Genomic DNA, 12,264 nt, shown 5'->3' with positions numbered 1-12,264 from the left:
ATTAGACGTTAAACAGGTGTCCTGACTCTGTGGTCACTAAAGATCACGTTGCACTTATAGTAAGAGTAGGGTTGTTAACCCCGGTGTCCTGGATAAATTCCCAAATCTGGCCCTCCGACCACCACGGCCACCTAATCATGCCAAGGTTACAATTGGCTCATTCCTCCCCCTCCTCTCCCCTGTAACTATTCCCCAGGTCGTTGCTGTAAATGAGAATGTGTTCTCAGTCAACTTTACCTGGTTAAATAAAAAATGAAGGTTACCTTGGTAACAGGTCCAGTGAGTAACTTGTAGAGGTCTTTTTTTGCTAGCAGTGGAAGCAAACTGAAACATTGAAAAGCATCCTAGCTTGAGAACAAATCAATGTAAATAGCCAAGAAACACAAGAACAAAGTCTCACTTTAGTAGACTTTGCAGTATATTAGACCAAGTTTTATGCCTGTACGCATTGCTTCTAAAAAACAAATCTTTCAGCACTTCACTCACAGTGCTCACAGCAGCCCCCCAGACACAGGCATTCTCTTCAATCATCTTGAAATAACATGTACTTAAACACTGGAAATCAACCAAAGGTCAAATGCTTTATTATCTAAATGTTGAAAGTGTGTGGGCAACAGAGAGAAACAATATTGTGCAGTTTGAGGCCATTTGGCAGAGAGGAGATGGGGGGGTGAGCAGGTGGGTCTGGGCAGGGAGATGTGCATGTTGGTGTCTGTATGTTGTAGTTTTGTATGTGTATGTTTTATATTGTAAAATATTTGAACAATCGTACAAAATTATATTACAAAACAGAAATTCCAGTAACTTCTGATTAATTATAGACAATCACAATTCGGAGTAAAACGGCAGATATCACGCTAAACAACTCAAATGCCAAATTCCTGATCCCATTCCATCCACAAATGAATGAACAATGTGATCCACACATGCAGATGCTATTTCCTGTTCCCCAGGCAGCACACAGACACAGGGGCAGCTACGATAGAGGAGTTAACAGAACAACAATAAGGAACTGTCCTCCTCTCAGGGATCACAAAATAACAACTATTCCCCACAGTGCTGCACGGGCCACGTCCACATTTGGTGTCTAGGAGGGGCGAGAGAGGTCTGACTGTGAGAAGCCTGGGCTGGTGTCTTGGAGGGGTGAGAGAGGAAGAATACAGAGCCTGGGCTGGTGTCTGGGAGGGGCGAGAGAGGTCTGACTGTGAGAAGCCTGGGCTGGTGTCTTGGAGGGGCGAGAGAGGTCTGACTGTGAGAAGCCTGGGCCGGTGTCTTGGAGGGGCGAGAGAGGTCTGACTGTGAGAAGCCTGGGCTGGTGTCTTGGAGGGGCGAGAGAGGTCTGACTGTGAGAAGCCTGGGCTGGTGTCTTGGAGGGGCGAGAGAGGTCTGACTGTGAGAAGCCTGGGCTGGTGTCTGGGAGGGGTGAGAGAGGAAGAATACAGAGCCTGGGCTGGTGTCTGGGAGGGGTGAGAGAGGAAGAATACAGAGCCTGGGCTGGTGTCTAGGAGGGGTGAGAGAGGAAGAATACAGAGCCTGGGCTGGTGTCTGGGAGGGGTGAGAGAGGAAGAATACAGAGCCTGGGCTGGTGTCTAGGAGGGGTGAGAGAGGAAGAATACAGAGCCTGGGCTGGTGTCTGGGAGGGGTGAGAGAGGAAGAATACAGAGCCTGGGCTGGTGTCTAGGATGGGTGAGAGAGGAAGAATACAGAGCCTGGGCTGGTGTCTGGGAGGGGTGAGAGAGGAAGAATACAGAGCCTGGGCTGGTGTCTAGGAGGGGTGAGAGAGGAAGAATACAGAGCCTGGGCTGGTGTCTGGGAGGGGTGAGAGAGGAAGAATACAGAGCCTGGGCTGGTGTCTGGGAGGGGTGAGAGAGGAAGAATACAGAGCCTGGGCTGGTGTCTAGGAGGGGTGAGAGAGGAAGAATACAGAGCCTGGGCTGGTGTCTGGGAGGGGTGAGAGAGGAAGAATACAGAGCCTGGGCTGGTGTCTAGGAGGGGTGAGAGAGGAAGAATACAGAGCCTGGGCTGGTGTCTGGGAGGGGTGAGAGAGGAAGAATACAGAGCCTGGGCTGGTGTCTGGGAGGGGTGAGAGAGGAAGAATACAGAGCCTGGGCTGGTGTCTGGGAGGGGTGAGAGAGGAAGAATACAGAGCCTGGGCTGGTGTCTAGGAGGGGTGAGAGAGGAAGAATACAGAGCCTGGGCTGGTGTCTGGGAGGGGTGAGAGAGGAAGAATACAGAGCCTGGGCTGGTGTCTAGGAGGGGTGAGAGAGGAAGAATACAGAGCCTGGGCTGGTGTCTAGGAGGGGTGAGAGAGGAAGAATACAGAGCCTGGGCTGGTGTCTAGGAGGGGTGAGAGAGGAAGAATACAGAGCCTGGGCTGGTGTCTGGGAGGGGTGAGAGAGGAAGAATACAGAGCCTGGGCTGGTGTCTAGGAGGGGTGAGAGAGGAAGAATACAGAGCCTGGGCTGGTGTCTAGGAGGGGTGAGAGAGGAAGAATACAGAGCCTGGGCTGGTGTCTAGGAGGGGTGAGAGAGGAAGAATACAGAGCCTGGGCTGGTGTCTAGGACACAACATATCTCCCAACATGATATCTCAACCTCATTTCTAATAATTTTTTTGTAATGCTTTTTATTTTCAAATGAAATAACTGGTATCTCAGCTCCTATTGGGTTGACATGATAAAACAATAAGATAGATGTTCCCACTAACATACCAAGGTAGATGGATCAGTCCTTCAGCCATGCCCCATCTGCAAATAACTCATGACATTACTGTATGGATTTACCCTGTCTATGCACATTGTTGTTTTATTTCAATATATTCAATATGTTATTCTGTGATGTTAGTCTCTGACAGTTGTAGGAGGGCTGTGCAGTGCTAGCAATGTGAATGTGATGTGAGCCCAGACGTCCCTGCTGACTGCAGGGCAGGGTGAAGTTATGATAACCTCTGGAGCGGTGCGCTGGCTGGGCCGGGCTACCCAGGGGCCAGGGGAGGGCCAGGAAGGAGTCACAGCGTAGGAAGTGTGCCTCAGTGTTAATAAACCTGGTCCTCAGGGTCACCCTTTACATAGATACGGGACTACTGACAAAGAGAATTTGACTCTTGCTCGTTTTAGACTTTAGTAACCTAAGAGTTTACTCATTTTGAGGCTACAGCACCTTTTGAGAGAGCACCAAGAGAGCTTTTGAAGGAGGGAAATTCCCCTGAGAAACCAAAGAGACCTCCATTGACTTTTCAATACCCTCGTCTTGACCACACCGACATCCAGCAGAGATGTACAGCAGCAACAGCTACTCACAGGCCAAGTTTGGCCTGGAGGCCAAGGACATCCACAAGGCAAAGGGAAAGAGCTGCGGCTATTACATGAGGGTGGTCTTCTTCTTCTCCTCTCTGATCCAGTCCCTCATCATCGTGAGCCTAGTGCTGTTCCTGGTCTACGGCCAGCCAGAGAAGTCTGCTGAAGAGAGGAGAGTAGAGGAGCTGGAGCAGAGTTTGAACAAGATCAGCGAGAACAACATTAACCTGAGGAAGGATAAAGCTGACCTGGGAGCTGCGCTGGTGGCCAGGAAGGCTGAGAAGACAGCCCTGGAGGGAGAAGTGGCTGTGCTAAAGAAAGCAGCTAATGCCTCCGGGGTGCAGATCAAAGCCCTCATACTGAAAGCGGTGAGGAGATGGGACTGTAACATTATGATGCAATATAAATAGATACTAGCTAATTTTTTGTTCATTTTGTTATTGTGAGCTGACATACAGCACTAGACACATTTAGTGTGCAGGAATTACTTTGGCATTAGATCTGAGAAATAATTAATATACAGAGAAAATTCTACATTTATGAACAATTTGTTAAACTGGTTCTGCTGCAGAAATGGTATCAGTTCTCTCTTGTGAAATTGATTTATGTTTTATCTCAGAGCTTAGATAAAAAGGTTAGATAAAAACAAATGTTTTTGCACTTACATGACTATAATGCAAGGATATCTGCACACTAACTTTTCTCCCAAAAAGTGACAGTTCATTTCAATTAGTGGAGCATAGCTAACATTTATGAAGACAAAACCTGACACTTTCTTTCTTTCCTCCACAGAGCCAGTGTGAAGCAGACAAGAAGAAAATAGAGATGAGCCATGTCCGGGGTCCCAGCACCCCTCTTCAAAACACTTTCATCGTCACCACTCCTAACAGTACGTTACTATTTCCCCTTTGTCACTCAGGCTTAGGCAGAGCGTTCTATCCTAATACTGTGATAGAGACCTGACACAGTGAAACAGTACATTGACCCAAACATTTCAATCTAATAACAACAAGTAACAACAATTTCTGCTGTAATATCTTTTCTCCTCAGCTGAGGTAAAAACCCTCCAGTCTCTGAACTCCCAGCAGGCATCAATAATCAAACTGATCGAAGCCAACTTCACCAAGACCAGCCAGTACATCCGCATCGAGAGGGACAATGCCATCAAGGACCGTGACGCCCACAACCTTGAGACCATCTCTCTGCGGAGGGAGAACAACAACCTGAAGGAACATCTGACTCTCTACACCCAGAAGTGTAAAGAGGACTTTGCCAAGTCTCTGGAGGGGATCCAGATGGTGACCAGTAACTTCCTGGTGCGCATCGACAACCTGTTCCCCCATTCCATGACCTTTCACCTGACCTGTGAGAAGCAGACAGAGCAGATGGAGAACATCAGGGCCAGATGCTCCAACCTGTCTAAAGAGGTAGAGGACAAGTTCCAGAGATACCTGGACAACGTGGGGAACAAGGTATGTAGAGTACACCAGACCTGGGTCAAATATATATGTAACATACTTTGAAAGTATTGGTATGTTCAATTTAGCTTGGAGTTTACAGGTTAGCCAGTGTCCCAGTTTGTTTCTGCTTTACCCAACTGCCTACAATATCAATCAATTAATCAATAAAAGTATATTTGCATATCGCTTTCTACAAACAAACATACAGCAACCTGCCTCTGTAGAGCATCTTAATGAAACATAATATAGTGACCTTAAGCCAACACCTAGCGACCTTGTCAAGAGGTTCGGACCTCTTAGCGTAACAGTTAAGGTGTTGGCTTGACAGTCGCTGGACCCGGGTTCAAGTCCCGGTTGGGGATACCCCAAGAATTTGCTACAATATGTTAACATCTTCATCCAGGTGGCAAACATCCAGGCCCAGTCCAGTCGCCTGGAGGTCCAGAACAGCCACCTGACCCTTGACCTCCAGCAGTGTCATCAAAATCGCAGCGTGACAGCGGCGGAGGGCAGCAGGCTGCTGCTAGAGATCCGGGAGAACCACGATAGGCAGGTAGAGACCCTGCTGAAGGAACAGAACCGGCTGAGGGAGGAGAAGAGCCTGCAGGGAGAGAGACTGGTTTTGAGGGAGGCTGAGGTCAAAACACTCAATGGGAAGGTCGAGTCACTCACCACTGCTATAACCAGCTGTAACCCTAAGGTAAGAGAATAATAACTGTGCACACTATCAGAACTGTAAATAACTTTAGATAGCAAGCAGATCCAACCAAAGAAGCTTGTTATCAGTGAGGACCGTATGGTATGAGTCAACTACATTACCAGCACACTACAACCCTACATTAGCAGTTGAGCAATGTAACCCAAGGAAACACTGTGACCCTACCAGCCTCTGGAATGGGATTTGTGGCCTTCAATAATGATTGTCCCGGTGCATAGTTGAGGAGAAAGACTCAGTCAGCATAATAGTGGTGTCGGGGGGGAACACAGGAAGAGACAGACAGACTAGATAAATGAAGGGATGGACAGACAATAACAACCACACGTCAGGAGGAAGCACAGTTTGACCGATGGTTTGTCGGTAGCTACGGGCTATGGAGGTCTCATGCCGATTAAGAAATTCACTGTTTCAAGTGTGTGTGTCTGTGCATTTTTTATATATTTTTGGCTACTTCACAAGTATTATGACGAGTCCATAAAGCGTTGTGGATGAGGAGGATCTGCTGTAAAACTCAATCCGTTTGTGATGTTTTGTCTGTAATGCAGCTCACCGGCCAAAAGCCTGCTGGACTGATGTCAGCCTGGAAGGGGGGGCCATCCATTGCAGCACCAGTGATCAGTAAACCCCCCATGGTGCATACACACCACTGACTCTCATAGTCACTGGTGTTACACTCACTGTCAACTGCAGAAATAAAGGTTCAATAAATAACTCATTACATGTTCAAAAGATCAGTTTGAGCTGATCTCCTAATGCTAGACGTTAGTAATGATAAACCCAGTTTAGGTATTAAAATGGAATCAATCAGACACCACATCGTAATCATGTTACTGATGGCGGCTATGTTTGGTCCTTCAGGTGAGGTGAGGAGAGACGGGTGTGAGGAAGATGCCCCACTCACACAGCTCTACCTAGGCCATGACAGAGTGAGAAAATGAAGGCACTTACTGATATGGTCCCTGGAGAATTGGGTGTGGTGCCTTTCAGTGATCAACGTGTGCTGTTAGACCTTAAAATGTCCATGTGTAAATACTACAGACACTATAGGTTGTATCTACTGTCCTACATCATGTACACTGAACAAAAATATCATTGCAACATGTGAAGGTGTTAGTGCCATTTTTCATGAGCTGAAATAAAAGATCTCAGAAATGTTCAATACGCACAAAGAAAACGTATTTCTCTCAAATTGTGCACAAATTTGTTTACATCCCTGTTAGTGAGCATTTCTCATTTGCCAAGATAATCCATCCACCTGACAGGTGTGGCATATCAAGAAGCTGATTAAACAACATGATCATTACACAGGTGCACCTTGTGCTGCAGACAATAAAAGGCCACTCTAAAATGTGCAGTTTGGTCACACAACACAATCCTACGTTTTGAGGGAGTGTGCAATTTGCATGCTGACTGCAGGAATGTCCACTGGAGCTGTTGCCAGAGAATTGAATGGTAATTTGTCTACCATAAGCCACTTCCAACATCATTTTATCGAATTTGGCAGTACATCCAACCGGCCTCACAACCGCAGACCACGTGTAACCACGCCAGCCCAGGACCTTTACATCTAGCTTCTTCAAGGGATCGTCTGGGGGGGGGAGATGCTGAAGAGTATTTCTGTGGGGAAAAACTCATTCTGATTGGCTAGGCCTGGCTCCCCAGTGAGTGGACCTGTCTCCCAAATGGGTGGGCCTATGCCCTCCCAGGCCCACCTATGGCTGTGCCCTTTCCCAGTCGTGAAATCCATAGATTAGGGCCTAATGAATATTAATATTCCTTCTATGAAGTGTAACTCAGTAAAATCATAGAAATTGTTGCATGTTGCGGTTATATTTTTGTTCAGTCTAAAAACTGTATCTACAAATGTACGCTGAGTGGACAAAACATTATGAACACCTGCTCTTTCCATGACATAGACTGACCAGGTGAATCCAAGTGAAAGCTATGATCCCTTATTGATGTCACTTGTTAAATCCACTTCAATCAGTGTAGATGAAAGGGAGGAGACAGGTTACCTTCAACTCAATATCAGGATGGTGTCCTTAATATTTTGTACACTCAGTGTATACAGTACATATCGCTTTTAAATGTAATTCATTTAATAATGAATTTAATAGGGTTGACTTTATCCTTGTAATTCCACTTGTATTTGATTGCTGAGTTTAGGCTGGGAATTCACTGTCTACTGGCATTCACCGTTTACTGGGAAAAGCGTTGGTGTTCTCCTTTAACTCTATACTCAGGTTAAAGAACAATAAATGTGTACAAATAAAGTTAATGTGATTATATGTAAATAATTTTTCCTAAGACGCAATTCAATGTTTATTAAATGTTTCTGAAAGTGTGTTGGTTTTGAGAAAATACAATTTTGAATTTGCAGTTCTTTAAAGAATATTCTTCCTCTTTGAATGTGAGTGATCTTTGTTATACACGTGTAATCCTCACCACCAGTTGAAGAACCGCAGCAGTGGCCTTTGTGAAACACATATATTTTTATTTTTTTGGCAAATTTCAAAGAATAGTGGAAGAATTGGAGAGAAAATAATGTCTATAGCCTTGTTATGCAAAATGAAGTCTGTAAATAGCTCCACATGGGAAAACTGTTATCACAGCTAGTATAACAGAGGTGAAATCCCATGATGGCTATGTCTATACACACATCCGTAAATCCATACATAATGTATCTACATCCTGGTCTGGGATGTCTATATATCCATACATAATGTATCTACATCCTGGTCTGGGGTGTCTATATATCCATACATAATGTATCTACATCCTGATCTGGGATGTCTATATATATCCATACATAATGTATCTACATCCTGGTCTGGGGTGCCTATATATCCATGCATAATGTATCTACATCCTGGTCTGGGGTGTCTATATATCCATACATAATGTATCTACATCCTGGTCTGGGGTGTCTATATATCCATACATAATGTATCTACATCCTGGTCTGGGGTGTCTATATATCCATACATAATGTATCTACATCCTGGTCTAGGGTGTCTATATATCCATACATAATGTACCTGTTGTCCCAGTGTATCTAACCTGTTACTAGCTACTCCATGTTGTCCTACTTTAGCTACTCCATGTTGTTCTACTCTAGCTACTCCATGTTGTCCTACTCTAGCTACTCCATGTTGTCCTACTTTAGCTACTCCATGTTGTTCTACTCTAGCTACTCCATGTTGTCCTACTCTAGCTACTCCATGTTGTCCTACTCTAGCTACTCCATGTTGTCCTACTTTAGCTACTCCATGTTGTGCTACTCTAGCTACACTGTGCTGTCCTACTTTAGCTACTCCATGTTGTTCTACTCTAGCTACTCCATGTTGTCCTACTCTAGCTACTCCATGTTGTCCTACTCTAGCTACTCCATGTTGTCTTACTTTAGCTACTCCATGTTGTTCTACTCTAGCTACTCCATGTTGTTCTACTCTAGCTACACTGTGCTGTTCTACTCTAGCTACTCCATGTTGTTCTACTCTAGCTACTCCATGTTGTTCTACTCTAGCTACTCCATTTTGTCCTACTTTAGCTACTCCATGTTGTCCTACTCTAGCTACTCCATGTTGTGCTACTCTAGCTACTCCATGTTGTCCTACTTTAGCTACTCCATGTTGTTCTACTCTAGCTACTCCATGTTGTCCTACTTTAGCTACTCCATGTTGTTCTACTCTAGCTACTCCAAGTTGTTCTACTCTAGCTGCACTGTGCTGTCCTACTTTAGCTACTCCATGTTGTTCTACTCTAGCTACTCCATGTTGTGCTACTCTAGCTACTCCATGTTGTCCTACTTTAGCTACTCCATGTTGTTCTACTCTAGCTACTCCATGTTGTCCTACTTTAGCTACTCCATGTTGTTCTACTCTAGCTACTCCAAGTTGTTCTACTCTAGCTGCACTGTGCTGTCCTACTTTAGCTAGCTAGAGTTGGTATAGCGGAACAACAACAACAACAAAAAATACACAATTACAAAATTAAAACACAATATTGGCAACTTTTTCATGTATTTTGATGCACCAGTACATAGTATGTACATTTACATCAGAATTCGGCAAAGTGCATATTTATGGAAGTTTTATAACTTTAACATCAAAACAGGAAAAAAAACTTTGTGCTTGGGGGGGGTAGCTTCCTGTTTGAAGCTTGCTCTGCCGCACTCTTATGATGTTGCAAACATGAAGTGATGTGATTTTTATCATGTGGTTTGTCTGCAAGGGCTTAGTAACATACAGCCACTCTATACCCTAATAACATACAGCCACTCTATACCCTAATAACATACAGCCACCCTATACCCTAATAACGTACAGCCACTCTATACCCTAATAACGTACAGCCACTCCATACCCTAATAACATACAGCCAATCCATACCCTAATAACATACAGCCAATCCATACCCTAATAACGTACAGCCACTCCATACCCTAATAACATACAGCCAATCCATACCCTAATAACATACAGCCACTCTATACCCTAATAACATACAGCCACTCTATAGCCCAATAACATACAGCCATTCTATAGTCTAATAACATACAGCCACTCTATAGTCTAATAACATACAGCCAATCCATACCCTAATAACATACAGCCACTCTATACCCTAGTAACATACAGCCATTCTATAGTCTAATAACGTACAGCCACTCTATAGCCCAATAACGTACAGCCACTCTATAGTCCAATAACATACAGCCACTCTATACCCTAATAACGTACAGCCACCCTATAGCCTAATAACGTACAGCCACTCTATAGTCCAATAACGTACAGCCACTCTATAGTCCAATAACATACAGCCACTCTATAGTCCAATAACATACAGCCACTCTATAGCCCAATAACATACAGCCACTCTATACCCTAATTTTTACATTTACATTTACGTCATTTAGCAGACGCTCTTATCCAGAGCGACTTACAAATTGGTGCATTCACCTTATGATATCCAGTGGAACAACCACTTTACAATAGTACATCTATATATTCTTTTGGGGGGGTTAGAAGGATTACTTTATCCTATCCCAGGTATTCCTTAAAGAGGTGGGGTTTCAGGTGTCTCTGGAAGGTGGTGATTGACTCCGCTGTCCTGGCGTCGTGAGGGAGCTTGTTCCACCATTGGGGTGCCAGAGCAGCGAACAGTTTTGACTGGGCTGAGCGGGAACTGTGCTTCCGCAGAGGTAGGGGGGCCAGCAGGCCAGAGGTGGATGAACGCAGTGCACTTGTTTGGGTGTAGGGACTGATCAGAGCCTGAAGGTACGGAGGTGCCGTTCCACTCACAGCTCCGTAGGCAAGCACCATGGTCTTGTAGCAGATGCGAGCTTCAACTGGAAGCCAGTGGAGTGTGCGGAGGAGCGGGGTGACGTGAGAGAACTTGGGAAGGTTGAACACCAGACGGGCTGCGGCGTTCTGGATGAGTTGTAGGGGTTTAATGGCACAGGCAGGGAGCCCCGCCAACAGGGAGTTGCAGTAATCCAGACGGGAGATGACAAGTGCCTGGATTAGGACCTGCGCCGCTTCCTGTGTAAGGCAGGGTCGTACTCTGCGAATGTTGTATAGCATGAACCTACAGGATCGGGTCACCGCCTTGATGTTAGTGGAGAACGACAGGGTGTTGTCCAGGGTCATGCCGAGGCTCTTAGCACTCTGTAGGAGGACACAATGGAGTTGTCCACCGTGATGGCGAGATCATGGAAAGGGCAGTCCTTCCCCGGGAGGAAGAGCAGCTCCGTCTTGCCGAGGTTCAGCTTGAGGTGGTGAGCCGTCATCCACACTGATATGTCTGCCAGACATGCAGAGATGTGATTCGCCACCTGGTTATCAGAAGGGGGAAAGGAGAAGATCAATTGTGTGTCGTCTGCGTAGCAATGATAGGAGAGACCATGTGAGGATATGACAGAGCCAAGTGACTTGGTGTATAGCGAGAATAGGAGAGGGCCTAGAACTGAGCCCTGGGGGACACCAGTGGTGAGAGCACGTGGTGCGGAGACGGATTCTCGCCACGCCACCTGGTAGGAGCGACCTGTCAGGTAGGATGCAATCCAAGAGTGAGCCGCGCCGGAGATGCCCAACTCGGAGAGGGTGGAGAGGAGGATCTGATGGTTCACAGTATCAAAGGCAGCAGATAGGTCTAGAAGGATGAGAGCAGAGGAGAGAGAGTTAGCTTTAGCAGTGCGGAGAGCCTCCGTGACACAGAGAAGAGCAGTCTCAGTTGAATGACCAGCCTTGAAACCTGACTGATTTGGATCAAGAAGGTCATTCTGAAAGAGATAGCAGGAGAGCTGGCCAAGGACGGTACGTTCAAGAGTTCTAATAACATACAGCCACTCTATAGCCCAATAACATTCAGCCACTCTATACCCTAATAACATACAGCCACTATATAGCTCAATAACATTCAGCCACTCTATACCCTAATAACATACAGCCACTATATAGCCCAATAACATACAGCCACTCTATACCCTATTAACATACAGCCACTCTATAGCCCAATAACATACAGCCACTCTATACCCTAATAATGTAGAGTGACCACTCTTGGAGGAGAATAATAGTTAAACTAAAAAGTGATTGTTTATAAGATACATCTTGCTGGGACTGCGTCTGTTCATCATGCATGACAGAACTACAGGTGAAGGAGCATTTACTGTTCTCAGGAAATCCTTTGTTTAAGGACTGTTTTTTTCCCCCTGTGCGGTCAGTCAAAAACACACACACACACACACACACACACACACACACACACACACACACACACACACACAC

The 12,264-nt window shown here is 45.5% G+C and overlaps 1 protein-coding gene across 1 annotated transcript; it reads left to right on the top strand.

Moving 5' to 3' along the window:
- Nucleotides 1-3,057: 3,057 nt before the first annotated feature.
- On the top strand, nt 3,058-7,817 carry plvapb (plasmalemma vesicle associated protein b). Its single transcript, XM_014123581.3, has 6 exons — nt 3,058-3,663; nt 4,088-4,184; nt 4,346-4,767; nt 5,159-5,455; nt 6,019-6,171; nt 6,332-7,817. The coding sequence occupies exons 1-5, from the start codon at nt 3,274-3,276 to the stop codon at nt 6,121-6,123; spliced, it is 1,311 nt and encodes a 436-aa protein (XP_013979056.1). The 5' UTR covers nt 3,058-3,273; the 3' UTR covers nt 6,124-6,171; nt 6,332-7,817.
- The last annotated feature ends 4,447 nt before the right edge of the window (nt 7,818-12,264 follow it).

The sequence above is a fragment of the Salmo salar genome, chromosome 10, assembly GCF_965601325.2.
Source record: "Salmo salar chromosome 10, fSalSal1, whole genome shotgun sequence".
In the NCBI taxonomy this organism is placed as follows: domain Eukaryota; kingdom Metazoa; phylum Chordata; class Actinopteri; order Salmoniformes; family Salmonidae; genus Salmo; species Salmo salar.
The sequence above is the reverse complement of the archived record's forward strand: the minus strand, read 5'-3'. Positions and strand labels throughout refer to the sequence as shown.